Source organism: Microcaecilia unicolor, chromosome 13 (genome assembly GCF_901765095.1).
Source record: "Microcaecilia unicolor chromosome 13, aMicUni1.1, whole genome shotgun sequence".
Classification (NCBI taxonomy): domain Eukaryota; kingdom Metazoa; phylum Chordata; class Amphibia; order Gymnophiona; family Siphonopidae; genus Microcaecilia; species Microcaecilia unicolor.
Window position 1 is genome coordinate 41,406,389 of NC_044043.1, and position 16,504 is coordinate 41,422,892.

At 42.0% G+C, this 16,504-nt stretch overlaps 1 protein-coding gene across 1 annotated transcript in view; it reads left to right on the plus strand.

Moving 5' to 3' along the window:
• The window catches only part of NF1 (neurofibromin 1), a 464,504-nt gene that overhangs the window by 183,964 nt on the left and 264,036 nt on the right, over positions 1-16,504 (plus strand). Inside the window, 2 exon segments of the mRNA XM_030222524.1 lie at positions 5,042-5,176; positions 9,917-10,030. Of these exon segments, the coding sequence (XP_030078384.1) occupies positions 5,042-5,176; positions 9,917-10,030 (249 nt within the window).

Consider the following 16,504-nt stretch of genomic DNA (forward strand, 5'->3'; position numbering starts at 1 on the left):
ATTCTTCCACCAATGTCGTGAGAGGTTTTATTTTCCCCTCTTCATTAACTACATGTGATAAATAAAGGATACCCTTCGTTGCCCATTGTCTGAAGATGCTGTTACCCTGCCCCGGTGGGAAGTCAGGATTATTATTAATGGATAGTAGAGGAGTGGTTTTTGCCGTGAAGTGATGTTTCCTACACACCCACCGCCATGTGTTCCTAAGTGATTGTAACAAGGGGTGCTTCTGGAACGCTAATGTAGGTAATCGGTTACCCGAATGTAACAAATAACTGAAGTGTATCCGAGGAAAAATGGAAGTCTCAACCTCAGTGACAGAAAACTCCTGAGTACCCCGATACCAATCATTGATATGGCGCATCGCGCTGGCAATTGATAGATTCCGTATACTCAGGAGTCCCATCCCCCCCTGTTCCCGCGGGGTTGTAATCACAGTCATCGGTAGTCTGGGGCGCTTCCCCTTCCATAAAAATCTCTGAATCCATTTATCTAGGGCTTTCTCATCTTTTCCTTTCAAGTACAAAGGTAATTGCTGAAAGAGATACAGCCATCTCGGTGCTATGAGCATATTAAAGAGAGCAATACGCCCCCATAGTGATAGTGGCAAAGTCTGCCACAGAGACAATCTATGCTTCGTACTTTCTAACAGTGGACCCACATTAATTCTGTACAGAGAGGTCACGTCCCGAGGTATCATTGTTCCTAAATATTTCAAAGCCTGATCTGCCCATTGCAGTGGAAAAGTTCCTTGCCACCTCTCACGTACAGCATTATCCACTGCTAGGGCGCCAGATTTCTGCAGGTTTAAAGCAAATCCCGATAACTCACCATATTCTTCCAAAACTGCTAGGGTACATTGTAGTGAGGGCTGGGGGTCCCGCAAAACCAGGAAAATATCGTCCGCATACGCTAATGTTTTGACCTCCTCCCCTCCCATCTGCACCCCCTTAATCTCCCGGGACCCATTCAGAAGTCTTATCAGGGGCTCTAAAGAAAGATCAAAGAGGAATGGGGACAGGGGACACCCCTGCCTCGTTCCTCGCTTGACTGGGAACCACTCCGATCGGTTTCCATTTGCTATGATCTGCGCACCCAGTCCTGTATAAAGCACCCGGATAATCTGTATGGCCTCCTCCGGCAGCCCCATCCATTCCAGCAACTGTAGCAGATATCCCCAATTGACATGATCAAAGGCCTTGGAGGCGTCCAAACTTACTAACATTAGGGGTTCATTGTTACTTTTACAGTGAGCCATAGCAAGAAGGATTCTGCGAACATGTAAAACCGAATGTCGTTTAGGTATGAATCCCACCTGTGCTGAGCCTACCAAGACTGGAATGTGCTCTGCCAATCTATTAGCCAACATTTTGGCGAATAGTTTAATATCCACATTGATGAGCGATATAGGGCGGTAGGAGTCAGGGTCCGACGCCTCCTTCCCTGGCTTTAGTAACAACGTAATTAAGGCCGTGTTTTCATGTTTCGGGAACTCCCCTCCCTCTGTCACTTCTTGAAAATAGTCTAACAGAGTCGGAATCAGAGGCAATTGTAATGTTTTATAAAACTCTCCGGAAAAACCATCAATCCCAGGCGCCGAGTTATGTTTCAAGCCACAAATAGCCTTTTGGAGCTCTCTCGGTTGTAAGGGTTGAGCTAAGTGCTCCCGAGCTTCTGGTGTTAACTTTGGCATTCCCGCCCTGGTTAAAAGTGCCTCTACGACTTGCTGCGGGGGAGAACCAGATGAATTATACAATTCCTGAAAATGTGTCTGTACAATTTGTAAAATGTCAGTTGTTTTATTCCTTAATTCTCCCGCCTCATTCTTCATGGCCGTGATAGTGCGATTTCCCGCCCATGGCCGAACTAGTTTCGCCAATACGCTCCCTTGTCTATTACCATGCTTATGTAATCTGTATTTTTGATATATTAGGCCTCTTTGGGTCTGTTCGTGTATTAACGAATTTAAGGTGGCCTGGAGAGCCTCATCTCTATTAACTTGGGTCGGGGAGTTCAAATAAGTGCGCCTGGCCCCACCCAACCGATCTGACAGATTAATAATGCTAGCTGCTACTTTCCGCCGCCTTGCCGCTACATAGGAGATAACTTCCCCCCTCATCACAGCCTTCGCTGTGCACCAAAACAAAATCGGGTCAGATTTGTGCTGCTGATTGTGCATAGAGAATTCCTCCCATTTTTGATGTAAAAACTTTGTGAAATCCGCATCTTTAATTAAATAATTTGGAAATCTCCATGTCCTAGCTGTCTGACTTTCCTTGTGATCTGTCAGCTGAAACCACACTGGGGAATGGTCCGAAATTAGTTCTTGTTCTATGCCAGCTGCTGTTACATTGGAAAAAAGCGGGCCAGATATAAACAGGTAATCTAAACGGGCCCGAGATCTGTGAGTATAGTCCCTTACCTCAGGGAACAGGGACCTCCAAGCATCCACCATCCCAAGATCAGTGGCGAATGCTGAAAGGGTCCCACGGTCCCCTCCACCCCCCGCCCCTTCATTCTGTCTACCTGTGCAGTCCATATTTGGGTTCATCAGTGTGTTCATATCCCCAACAATTATTAACCTCTTATCTCTGTATGGTAACAGAATACGTAATAACTCTGAAAAGAAATCTGGATTAGAGGGGGTGGGTGCGTATACAGATAGCAAAAATATTTCAGACCCTTGTAAATTTAGTTTAACTAGCAGATAACGCCCATTATCATCCCGTAACATGACCTCAGATGCACAGACCAGATGTTTGCGATATAAAATCGCCACTCCCCCCTTCCTCTTTCCAGATGACACATAGTCTACTTGACCCACCCAGGCTCTCTTTAATTTCTGATGCTCTTCATCAGAGAGCCTGGTCTCCTGTATACAGGCTATGTCAGCTCCCAACCTCTTCAAATGTGTGAGGATCTTCCTCCGTTTTATCGGGGATGAAACTCCCCCCACATTCCATGTAATTATTTTATAGCTAGAAGAGCCAGCACACCAAACAATCCATCAGTTGTACCTTTCCTGCTAATTTTTTGGCGCCAGGGCCCCAGCCCTTCCCCGGCACCCAACTGTACCTTTTTATTGTTAGCTTAGGAGGCCTCTTCCTTCCCCTCCATATCAGAGTTCCACAGCCTGTCATCTCGCATTCATAGTTAGAACAGCCCATTATCCCTCTCGAACTTCCCCCCGCCCCCAACCCCTTTCCTTGAACCAACATAACCTGTTTTAAACATTTCCCTTCCCTCCCCTTAAACACCCCATCATAACTGCTGTATCGTGACGCCAACTTGTCGTCACCGAGGTCACATCTCTGCGGGGGTCCCCGCTCCCCTATAACCTTATTGCTTACTCCAACTTTCAAAAACTCAATTGGAACCGTCCTCTAACTTCCACTATTCAGTTTCAGCTCCACAAGATATTTAGAGCACTAAGTCTCATCAAAAACAGAAACCAGACAGTCTCATACCCAAGTCATGTTTCATGTAGCCTCTTCCTGTTGGCCCAGTTCTCTGTTTATGTAGTCCATGGCCAATTTCTCAGAAGTAAAGGTGTTCCACTTCCCGTCTTTCTGGATTTTAAGAGTCGCTGGGTATGCCAGAGCAAAGCGAATTTTCTTCTCCGCTAAAGTAGAGCATGCTGGATGAAACCGTCTTCTCTTTTCCTGCAGTCCTGCAGAGTAATCGGGAAAAATTAAAATCCGCTTTCCATCATATTGTAGATTGTCCCTTTTGGATTTAAATCCTTGCATGATCTCTTCTTTGTGAATGAAATTATGTATTTTAATGATGACCACGCGGGGTTTCTGTTTCTCTACTTGAAATCTCCCCAGCCTGTGGGCTCTCTCGATGCAGAAACCCCCACTGCTGTCTGAAAGGGCGAATTCTTGTTGCAACTATTTTTCTAGTAGGGGGCCCAAACTCTTCTCGGCGATCGACTCAGGAATACCGACCAGCCTCAAGTTTGAGCGCCGCGCTCTATTTTCAAGATCTTCCATTTTCTCGGCCTGTGCCTTGAGCTGCTGTTCTATTTCCGCCATTCGCGGCTGGCTAGCATTGCACGTGTCTTCCAGGGTAGATACCCTCTGCTCTAACTCGTATGTCCGCTTAGATAGCTCCGCCATGTTTGCGTCCATCTTCCCCAGTTGATTCGCCAGCGATTGAAATCTCGGTTCCAAAGCCGCCACTACCGCCGTGGTCAACTGGGTGAGCTGCCATTCTGAAAATTCATCGCGTTCTTCCCGCCCGCTATCCGCCATCTTGGACTCCGCCGGAGAGGGTGGTAGCTTCCCTTTCTCCACCTTTACGCTTCGTTTGGACGTTCCAGCCGACATGGGGAGCAAGAAATGTTCCATGCACACTCCGAAAGCCTGGGTCTTGTTTAGATTCCGGTTGTTCCGCTGTTTTCGGTAATTAACGTGATATGTGAGGAGAGGGGACCCGGAGCTCAGCCTCTATGCTGTTACCGCTCCCAGCGCATCACGTGACTCCTCAGACTTAATTTAAAAAAAATATATATTTAAAATTGCTGACCAGGTAAACTGAGTGTTCTAAAATCCATTTTTTTTGGCAGGTACGGGTGAAGTTTATTTCTTTTAGTTGTAATACTGTGCTGACTTTCTTTTAAGCAATCTATTTTAAATCTTCTTAGTTATTTATGATCGATATAAAGTTCCTGTAATAAAATTGGGTGGGAAGTTTGTAAAATTGTAATGCAATTTTCCTGACATAACGTGCTAAATTGTGGAACTTTTCTATGGATGGTATAGACGAAAGTAGTACGATCTTTGTGCCTGAGCTACACCAGTGGTTACGTAGACTATTTAGATGTTTTGATCATGTTTACTCACTAAGGGCCTTTTACCAAACTTCACTAGCAATTCGTGGTGCGGCAATACCGACAAAGCCCATTCACTTTGCCACATAGGAATCGCTAGCATGGTTTGGTAAAAAAAGGCACTAAGTCACAATTGTTAACTGTTCCTAAATGTGTTAATTTTGTGTAGTTCTTTGTATTGATGGAAGTGCTGGGATTTTTCCTCAGAGTCTTACGTTCAAAGACAAAAGGACAAATCGTAAATTTAAAGACAAGCCTACAGACTTGGAAACCAGAAGTTATAAGTACCTGCTGCTCTCCATGGTAAAGCTGATTCATGCAGATCCAAAGCTTTTGCTTTATGTGAGTAAATCTTATGTTTTCATATGCACAGTTCCAGCTACATGACAATTGAGGGCTACAGGTAGAAATATGTTTGATAAAATACAGTCTTGCAGTCCAGCTTTTACTGCTGTTGGTGGGGGAATGCATGGGAACTCAAGGTGGAATTTTGTAAGGACCTCCAGGATGGGAGATGACTTAAAACATTATTGCCAAAGATGTCTTTTTTGGACTTCATGATATATTCAATGACTTAGTTTGCATGGAGAAGATGAATGGATTTATTTTATATATTTATTGGGGATTTATTAGCCTTTATAAAGAGATTCACCCAAGGTGGTGTACAGCAGTACAGTTTAACATAAAACTTACAATTTTGTTAACTGCATAACAATAGTAAAAATGGCCAAATGTAAACATAAATACAGTAAATAAGGTAAACTAGAGAACAGCAAATTAAAATCTAATAATAGCACTACCATGAAACAGTATCAAAAATATACACATTTAACAGCAGTGAAATTCATGTAGCAGAGATATAATACGTCAGCATAATACTAATGAAACATCTAATAAACACACATTAAAACATTCAAATAACATGGATATGATACTAATGCTTTTCTACATCACAGCTTACTGTGTAGCCGAGGGGCAAAGAGCAGATAGATGGGGGACAACGTGGGTGGTATAGCGTCAGTTGGGATAAATAGATGGGTGGCTAAACTCTAGTCAAGTTCTTTGAACAGTTAAACAAGATATAAGGAACTGGTTTATATTAGTCTGTGTAGCTAGCCAGTCCAGGTGCAGAGTGGTGTATAACCAGTCACCCTATGTATTAAATGCCTGGGAGAAGAGGATGAATGGATTATCAGAACAGTTCTAGTTGTGTGTTTTGCTTTTTAGACTTTCAGAATGGCTAAAAAAGAAAGTGATGTTTTCAAGTCATGTTTGATTGTACTTGAGAGCAGTTAGAGGACAATGATATAACACAGGTGCAAACATTTACATGCTCCTTATGTGCATAAATGTTCAGAGTCATGGCATTTGTGCTTGTATATGCATAAATGCCAAAATTCCGCCTAAGCGTTATACTGCAAATACCTGCTTAACTTGCATAGCACATATGTATAAGGGAGGAGGTACACTTTGGCGGAGCACACAGCAGCATAAATTCTAGAATACTGTAATTTATGTGCATGTCTTTGACATTCAGGTGCTAGCACAGGCTGTATGATTGGAGTAAGTGTACATGCCTAAATGTTAACTGCGTATGTACTTGGTTAGGCTTGTATTATATAAAGGAAAGTAGGTGTCTACATTTCTTTAAGCTCCTAGGAATATCCCTGTGTGTGTGATTTAGGAATAAATTGCACAAAAGCACAGTTCCCAATTTATTTCTGCTGGCTCAATGTTTGTCTCCTCTCTTCCTCTCATATTTCCTTGTATAAAAAAAAATTAATTTGTGGATTTCGGGTCATGTCAGTTTCCTCATATTAGTCTCAATCAGCATAATTAAACAATGCTGTTTTTTATTTACAGCCTTCAGCCTTTATTTCTGAATTTCTGGGTTATCAACAAAGAGACTAACAGTGGTACATGAAGATACAAAAAAAAAAATTAGGAAACAGAATAAAAATCAACTCTAAATAAAACAATTTTCAAGTAACCATGGCTTACATAATTTACGAAAGCCTAAAGATCAGACATCATACAGAGAAGTATAGGAAGCCTGTTGAAAAATATTAAAAAGAGGCCTCGTGCCTGGGATTGCTAAGTGTATCAAACCAGGGATTTGGAGCAGCAACTCCTGAGATGAGCACAAATTTCTTGTTAGAACATATTGCTGAATGCAAGAAAGCAAGTGGTCTGGAGTATAATCATTAAGAACCTTAAAAGCTATAAAAAATAAGCCTAAACTCATTACATTGTTCTATAGGCAACCATTGCAATATTCTTAAAATCAGTTGAATATTCATATATTTGTTTGCTGCCATCATGTGGAGGAGATAGTCTTTTTTTTATTTAATTGTATGCATGCAAGTGATTTTCAATTTGTAATTGTGATGCTGTAGCTCCTGCTATGAGTAGAAAAGCAGTATCCTTTTTTTTTTGCAAGTGATAAGCACCACATAGGATGTGCTCTTTAAGACATAGGTATATAAATGTTTAATGGACCACTAGTATAGTATCCATCTCTTTTTATGCCTTTGATCACCAGGTGGATGCCATCTTAAAAACCTTAAAGTGGGACTGGCCTTGTGATGCTAGGAGAGGAGGGGAGACCAAGGATCCCATTGGTTACTTTCTCTTCATATATATATATATTTTTAAAGGAACCGCTTTTGAAAAGGTGTTTCTCATTGTTCTTGCCTTTCACTGCAGTAAAGAATATCCCCCTAGTTGTGGCAGGTTGTAACTTTTTTTTTTTTTGCTGCAGGTAAAATGTACAATTGCTTGCACTTGTCTTCACCCAACATGTGGGAGAAAATTTCAACAATTTAAAAATAAGAGATGGCTAAAATTTGTGTAATATCACTTTGGTTTAAAGATCACAAGGAGAAGTTAAATGTAGCTAAATGGGAAAGAGCTTTTGGAGGTGTTCTATTTATTTATATTACTGGAGAGAAAGGGGCAGAGTCCCTCTTCTCATAGGGTGTTTATACTATAGTTTGCTTTCTAGAAGTTTTTAATTTAATTCTCCACCATGGGTAATGTTACTCCTGCATCAAATACATTATACACAGAAAATCTGTTTAATTCTTATTGCAGATTGTTGCCTCGCCCTTCCCCTCTATTCTTAGAGTTTAGGTTCCCTTAAAGAACTCATGGAAGATTCTTAGGGTTACCTTGGATAAATGCTTAACATTTGATTCACATACCTCTGACATTTGTGAGAAGGTCATTCTTTATCCTAAGACACTTTCAAGCAGTTCATCCATTGCCTGACTATTATAATTCCCTATATTAAGGATTGAAACTTTCTCAGGTTAGGATATTTCAGCTCCTACAGAATGCTTCTGTTACGTGTTCTTTGGAACTAAAAAAGTATGATCATCTTATGCCTCTTCTAATTGAGGAGCACTGGTTCCCAATCTCCAATTGCCTACCATTCAAGATTCTTTGCATTGCTCATCATGTCTTTGTACTCAGTATTACCCCCATTTCACTACAGCTTTCTCATCCTCCTACATGTCATTACATACAGTATGCTTCACTCTTCATACACATTCGCCTTGTTGCTTTCCAGCTATGCATCCCAGATGGATGCATAAGGCACTCATGCTTTAGCATTGTAGCCCCATCATGCTGGAGCAGTTTACCCCATGACATACGATTGCAATATTAATATTATCATAAGGAACAGTGGGAAGTGAAAGCAGTACAACAACATACACAGGAGTGATGCACAGAGTGCCACACCCTAAGCAATGGGCAAAATAACCATCAGGAAACGTGAAACCGAAGAAATGGGTTTTTTGAGGCCAGCTTACATTTTTTAACTGGTGTTTTTTCAGGAAGGAGGTGTGTGAGGAAGTAAATGAAAAATAAGAGCATGTCTTTCAGTTTATTTTAAAAAGTTTAAATACAAAACAAAAAAACAAAACTTTGGCTTAAGCAATGAACTTTCTCAGTTTTTCTGTACCTCTCCTAGGGTCATCTTAGTAGCTTTTTGACGTGCTGATAACACATTTATATTTACTTATTTATAACATTTATATCCTGCATTATCCCGAGTAGAACTCAGGTTCAATGTGGTTTACGTAACAATTAGAAAAGCATGAACATGTTCAAAATATATTAACAGAAAGTAAAATACATCATATAATGTTAGACCAGTAAAACTTGAGTTAAGAACAGATATAATTAAATACTTAGTGATTTAAGCTAGATAATTGAAATATGGAGGAAAAAGATAAAGGGCTAGGATTAAGTGGGATAGACAGGTGTAGTGGAAGGTGGGATGAGGTAAAAATTAATGCCATGAGTTTATTAAGAAGTGGGCTTATTTCCTTAAAGGCTAGACTGAAGAAGTGAGTTTTCAATAGACTTCGGAATAACAAGTAATCATTGGTGCATTTGATGGTTTTAGGTAAGGTGTTCCAAATTTTAGTGCCTTGATATTGAGTTTCATGATGTTAGCTAGTGCAGGTAATCAAATACAGGGCAGCATGCCAACTGACTCCTCTTTTTTTTTTTTTTTAAGGACAGGTTGATTAGTCCTTATTTTATCCTTTTGCAGACATAGACTTATTTTAATTTCTCTGACCTGCCCTGAAAAAAATGGAATAATATAGCTACTGAGTCACCAGGCCTGCAGCCCAGTCTCAGTGTGTTGCGCATTTGTCTTAAGTTCGTGAGTTGCTATTAGCCTATGTTTTTTAAAGCCACATTAAAATGTAGCACTTGTAAAGAAAAAAAGAAGGCATGTTTTTACTTAGCTGGCAATGTCATGGAGTGTTCCACTGTTTGTAAAGCAGTACAGATAAAAGGTTCCTTCCCTCCCCCTCCCCATACAATGCACAAGCATTATATAAGGCTTGTTTGCTTCTGAGCAACTTGACAAGAGTGAAATTGATAGGAGAGTTGCTGTTGATTTTTAATGCATGTTGTTTGACAGTATTGTGTGATACTGTTTTATTGTATTCAGTTTTGTGACACACAGGTGAAACATCATTTCTAAGAATAATAATATATTAAATCAGGCAAATTTCTGACTGTACTCTCTAATACTTTATTATTTTTTGTTTTGACACTCAGAACCCAGGCAAAGTAGGTAATGATACGCAAAGCAGCACTGCTGAATTAATTACAGGGCTTACACAGCTTGTACCACAGTCCACCATGCCAGAAATAGCTCAAGAAGCCATGGAGGTAAGGGACACCTTTCTAAACAAAATTTTTTTGACAGAAGAAAATATGTGGTCCATAACTTCTGCAGTTTTTCAGTTTTATGAAGAGAAAAAATGTATTCACATTTAAAACATTAGTGCTTCATTTTTTTTTTGTTTAAGTTTGTCTATGTGGTTAACTGTCCTAGTCTTTGAGGCATTTGCTTGAATACTGACTGTCTTCATTGACAAGGAGGGAAGCCAAAGTTCAAATCTTACTACTTCCACGGATGCTTCTTGTGACCTTGGGCAATTCTCTTAACTCTTCATTTCTTTTCATGCTCTTAGACCAGTGCAGACCAGCGGGTTATATCCCCCCTGAGGCAGAGAAGCCAAACTCTTCCAGTGACATCGCTGGTATAAGAAGTGCTGCAGCCTGGAACTTGTCAGTAGTTCTCTGCCTCCAGCAAATGGTGACCATCCCACTGAGGCTCTGAATTTTAGCCTTTGAGCTTTTGCTTGGTGTGGCTTCCTTGCAGAGGTCTTACGGGGCTTCTTCTGGCTGGAGTGAGTACTATTTTCTCTGTCTTCCCTTTTATCCCCCACTTCCTCTTCTATTCCATCTTTAGGGCCTTTGCAAGCCCCCACCCCCCAGAAAAAACAAGAAAGAAAGAAATGAAAAGCACAGCCCATTGCTTAGTATTAGGCTTTACAGGGCGAGGTGGGCAGTAAAATTGTGGGGTAGGTGGGGGGAACAAAAAAGAGCAGAGGCACAGAACATCCCTCAGAGAAGCATTGGGGATTTCCCAACCTGGTGAGTACAGGTTGGGATCCCAGGAGGGAGAGTGAGTCTTTTATATGGGCACTGCACCATCCTTATCCTGTGGGAAGTACCATGGGTCTTGTGGGAGCCAGCGGATAAGCAGTGTCATCAGCTCCTACTGCTCCATTTCCAACTGTGGTAGGGAGTGGGGGGTTTTTTCACAGCAGAGGGCTCCTGGAACCTTCTGGTTCCAGGTACTAGAGGCTCTCCAGTTCCTTAAGCTCCTCTGTTTCAGTGGCGCTGACTGTGGGTGCAGTGTTTTTGACGAGAACAGTAGCCATTTTTACTACATTCCACCAAATTCTTGCAGGCTCATCTTTGGGGGTTTGGGAAGGGGGTAGTAGAGCCCCCTGTTCCCTATGGCCTGTCCCTCATACTGCATAGGCTTTCATTTTTACCAGGCCCTTACAAATTTGTAAGACCTGGCCCGCCTAAGGTCCAGCTCTGGCTCAAGGACCACAGCATTTACTGGAGGACCCTAAACCTTCATGCTGTGCTGCCTGGGCAACTAAACATCTGCAATTCCCTAGAAGTGGTTCAGGGGCAAAAGGGCTCTGATCCCTCCTGTGTCTTTCCTGGAGGACACCTGGGCAGAGGACAAAGAAGATAATGGAAGTTCTCCCCACAAGGAGACTCCTTAGAGCCCTAGAAGAGGAAGGCTACTTCCCAGTGATGAGGCTCTTCAGATGTGTTGAATTAAGGATTTGGTGGAGATAGAGCCTCAGAGATTTCTAGAGTACATAAAGGTTTCAGCAAGAGGCTCTGGTAACAGGTCTCGGGCTGATACTGCTTGATCATGAGGTTTTTGACTGGCCCATCTTTGTCAAGGAGAGAGAGTGGCAGATCTTCTTCTTCCTCCAAACTTGTAAGGGTTAGTGGACTCTCTCCTTGGAGGTCCAAGGAAGGGGAAGGCGCCATCTGTTCTACAAGAAGTTGGCCTTGGAGGTTGGCTAGCGAGACTGTACTCTGGAGTTGCAGAGTCTTAGATGTCCTTATGTCGTCCCTTTATGATTCATCTCTCAAGAGGCAGGTTGTTGCACAGTGACGGTTGATTCAGTTGGGAGCTCTAAAGATCTTACACATCCAGGAGCAGGGCCAGGTCGATACTCCATTTACTTTGTGTTTTCCAAGAAAGGAGACATGTTCCATCCCATTCTGGATCTAAATGTGGTCAATATCTCTCTGAAGGTTCCATATTTTCATATGGAGATATGAGAATATCTATCCTCCATGGTTTCAGGCAGAGGCTTATTTCTGCATTGCATCAAAGACTGCAACAAGTGTTTGTCATTCTTCATGATGGGTAAGCACTTTCCATTCAGGACAATGCCTTTGGCCTAGTAACAGAACTTAGAACCTTTTCCAAGGTCGTGGTGGTGATGGCAGCAACATATTTCCAAAGATATATAAGAACATAAGAATAGCCATAGTGGGTCAGCCCAGTGATCCATCTAGCCCAGTATTCTGCTTCCGACAGTGACCAATCCAGGTCACAAGTACCTGGCAGAAACCCAGATAGTAGCAACATTCCATGCTACCAGTCCCAGCACAAGCAGTGGTTTCCCCATGTTTGTCTGAATAGCAGACTATGGACTTTTCGCCAGGAAGTTCAGATTTTTTAAAGCCCAAATATACTAATCGCTGTTACCACGTCCTCCAGCAGAGATTAACTTCGCTGATCGAAAAAATATTTCCTCCTATTTGTTTTAAAAAATATTTCCATGTCACTTAATTGAGTGTCCCCTGGTGTTTGTACTTTTTGAAAAAGTAAAACAATCAATTCACTTCTTGTTCTACACCAGTCAGGATTTTATAGACCTCAACCATATCTCCCCTCAGCCGTCTTTTTTCCAAGCTGAAGAGCCCTAACTTCTTTAGTCCTTCCTCATTGGAGAGTTGTTCCATCCCCTTTATCATTTTGGTAGCGCTTCTTTGAACCTTATCTAATTACGCTATATCTTTTTTGAGATATGACGACTAGAACTGAATGCAGTACTCAAGGTGAGGTTGCACCATAGAGCGATACAATGATATTATAATATTCTTGGTTTTATTTATAATCCCTTTCCTAATAATTCCTAGCATCCTGTTTGCTTTTTTGTCTGCTACCGCACACTGAGCAGAAGATTTAAGCGTATTTTCTACAACAGCACTTAGATCTTAATTGGGTGCTGACCTTTTTCTTGGGATGGGATTTGCATTCACCCCTAGTTGGATGATGGGCTGATCTGGGCCGATTTAGAAGCAGATTCAGGAGTAGCGGTGGCCAGAGCGATACAGCTGTGAGAACACCTAGGCTGGGTGGTGAACAATGCGAAGAGTCAGCTGGTCCCTTCACAGGTGCAGGAGTAAATTGGTGTCCACTTCAGTACCAAACAGGGGACCAGTGTTCCTTAGCTGGTAGTGGATAGACAGGCTTTGAGCCAAGAAGAGAAATTTTTGTGCGAGATGGACCCCGAAGGCTTGGGTCTACCTGCACTTCTTGACTCCATGACAGTGACACTAGAGGTGGTTCCATGGGTGAAAGCTCACATGAAGCCAGTCAAGTGGGCTGTATTGTCTAGGTGGTCTCCTAAATCCCAGAAGTTCCAGATATAGCTTCCACTCTCCTCTGCCCTATTCCAGCTTATTTCCTGCAGGGAGTTTCTCTGGACCCTCTGGATTGGGTGGTAGTGACCACCAGTGTGAACCTGGGGAGGGCTTGGGAACCACACAATTTAGGGCATTAGTCAGTCCTGGAAGTGTTGTGGACCATCAGTTGCTTGGAAAGAAAAGCTAGCCATCTGGTACGACATTCTTTTCACTAATCCAAGGAAAGGTGGTTCTAGTCATGTTTGATAATGCAACGGTGTATGTCCGCAAGCAGAGAGGCACCAGAAATGCCACAGTGGTACAGGAACTTGCATATTTTGCAGCTGGGCAGAGCTCAAGCTTGCAGTAATCTCAGCAGCACATATTTTGGACCCAGGGAAGTAGGAATTAAATACTTCAGCCTTTCAGCTATTAGTAAACTATTGGTGTCCCCCATATTTTGAACTGATGGTAACCTAGCAAAATGCGAAGTGTCCCTATTTCTTTCAGCTGCATGAAGGAATTGGGGTCAGAAGGAATAGGTGCACTAGTACAAACTTGGCTCAGGCAGGAGTTTTTGTTTTTCTGCCATGGCCTCGAATAGGCTGAAATCTTTGGAAAATGGTGGGTCAGCTGTTTGTTGTCATCCTGGAGGCTCTGCACTGGCCCCACTGTCCCTTGTACGCATATTTGGTCCATTTATTTTTGAGCATCCTGGTTCTACTTCCATGAGGTCTAGGTGTGTTTCAGGAGGGTCCAGTTATGTTGTAAAATCCAGATCCCTTCTGGCTTAGAGCGTGGCCTGGGAGAGACAGCATTTAAGACAAAGGTTACTTGACATCAATTATAACCATCCTGCTTATGATTTCTGCATCTTTGATGTATATCTGTGTATGGAAAACCTTTTGAGAGCTGTTTTTTGGGTTATGGCCTATCTTCCTGGTGTGTGGATCTGTTGGCCATTTTAGCCTTCCGTAGGTGTGTGTGTGTGTGGGGGGGGGGGGGGTGGGGGGGTAGGTTAAGATTTGGCCCTCTCTTAAGGTGCAGGTAGCAGCATCGTCTTGCTTCAGAGATGAGGTACAGGGTATGTCCCTGGTGGCACAAACCAATGTACATTTCTTGTGGGGTGTCAAACGTGTTTCCACCTGTGCTAGTAGTAGTGCAACAATGGGAGCTTAACTTGGTGCTAAGAGCCTTGGCTAATACTCCCTCTGACCCTTATGGCAAGCCCTTTTGAATGACCTTTCCTCGAAAACTGTTTTCAAGGTGGCTATCTACTTGAGTAGGCAAGTTTCAGAGTTGCAGGCCCTCTTGTGTAAGGATCCTTTTTATCCTTTGCAGCCAACTTGTTTTCGTTTTACACGGTGCCTTCCTTTTTGCCAAAAGTAGTTTCTCCTTTCATGTGAATCAGGTGATTTCTGACATTTTCTTGAAAGATAGAATCAGACCGAATGCTTCATAAATTGGATTTGCACAGAGTATTCTTATACTATCTAGTAGTAACAGTCACCTTCAAGAAATCTGATAAACTATTTGTCTTCATTAATGGGCCATACAAAGGGTTGGTGGCCTGTAATTCTTCCTTTTCGTAATGGATTAAAGCAATGATATATTCTTAGCCACAAAGTAGTTCTGTAAGGATTCATTTGACAAGCAACCTCCTGGATGGAGGCCTGGATGATGACCTGAGAAGATATTTACAAGGCAGCAATATGGTCATTGCTGCATTCCTTTGAGGCACCATAAGATTGTTGTCTCTGTCAGAGAGGATAGTTCTTTTGTCAGAATCACTCTTCCTTCTGCCCTGAGGGATAGAGCTTTTATACATATCATTGGTCTGGTCTGGTCTGGTCTAGCAGGCTGATAAGGCAGGTTAAATTTGGAGTTACCTGATGAATTTTCTTTAATTGTTTCTTGCTAGACTAGTTTGTGCCCCCCCCCCCCCCCTCCAAAAAAAGAAGAAGACTGAAGCATTGGGGAAATGTTTTGCAGCTTCTGCTTTCAGTTTCTGCTGTTGCTACCCTCTGTATCTCTGTTGTCTAATTAGCCAAATTTAGAAAACGTCCTTCTAGGGGTGTCCTTGATCTTTGTATGTAGCTTGTTACATACTTGCTTGAGAATAAGCATACTGACAAGTTCCAGGTTGCACTGCTCCTTATTCCAGTGATGTCACTGGAAGAGTTCTGCATCTACTCCACCATCTGCTAGACAACATAGTTTGTTAGTCTAAATATTGGTGTAGCAGGAATCAAGGAAATGAAATTATCAGGTAAGGCCAAATTGCACCTTGTCTCACAAGTACATATAAGTATTTAAGCATCACCATACTGGAACAGGCCAAAGTTACATTAAGCCCAGTATCCTGTTTCCAATAGTGGCCAATCCAGGTCACAAGTACCTGGTGATCCAGAAAGAGTTAAAAGATAAGCAAATGGATTTTCCAAAGTGCCTTAATAATGATATATGAACTTTTCTTTTAGGAGCTTATCAAAACCTTTTTTTAAAACACTGTAGTGCTAATCACATTTTACTACATTTTCTGGCAATGAATTCCAGAGCTTAAATTGCATGTTGCCTGAAGAAATATTTTTTCCAGTTTTTTCTAAATTTACTAATTAGTAACTTCATTTCATGTCCGCTAGTCTTTGTATTTAGGAAAGAGTAAACAATTGATTCACGTCCTATTCAACTCCACTCATGATTTTATAGACCTCGGTCTCTCCACTCGCCTGTCTCTTCTTCAAGTTGAAGAGCTCTAGTCTCTTTAGCCTTTCATCATAGGGAAGTCATTCCATCCCCTTTATCATTTTGGTTGCCCCTTCTCTGTGCCATTTCTAATTCTGCTATATCTTTTTTGCGATGCAGTGACCAGAATTCATGCAATATTTGAGGTGCAGTTGCACCGAGTGATACAATGGCATTATAATCTGTGTTTTATTCTTTATTCTTTTCCTAGTAATTCCTAGCATTCTATTTGCTGTCTTGGCTGCCACTGCACACTGAGCAGAGGATTTTAGCATATCATCAGTTGATAACACCTAGATCTTTTTCCTGGGTGGTGACTCAGCAGGGTTTAGAAAAGGTATAGGTAATTTTCCTAAAATAAAAGTCCATAAGCCATTA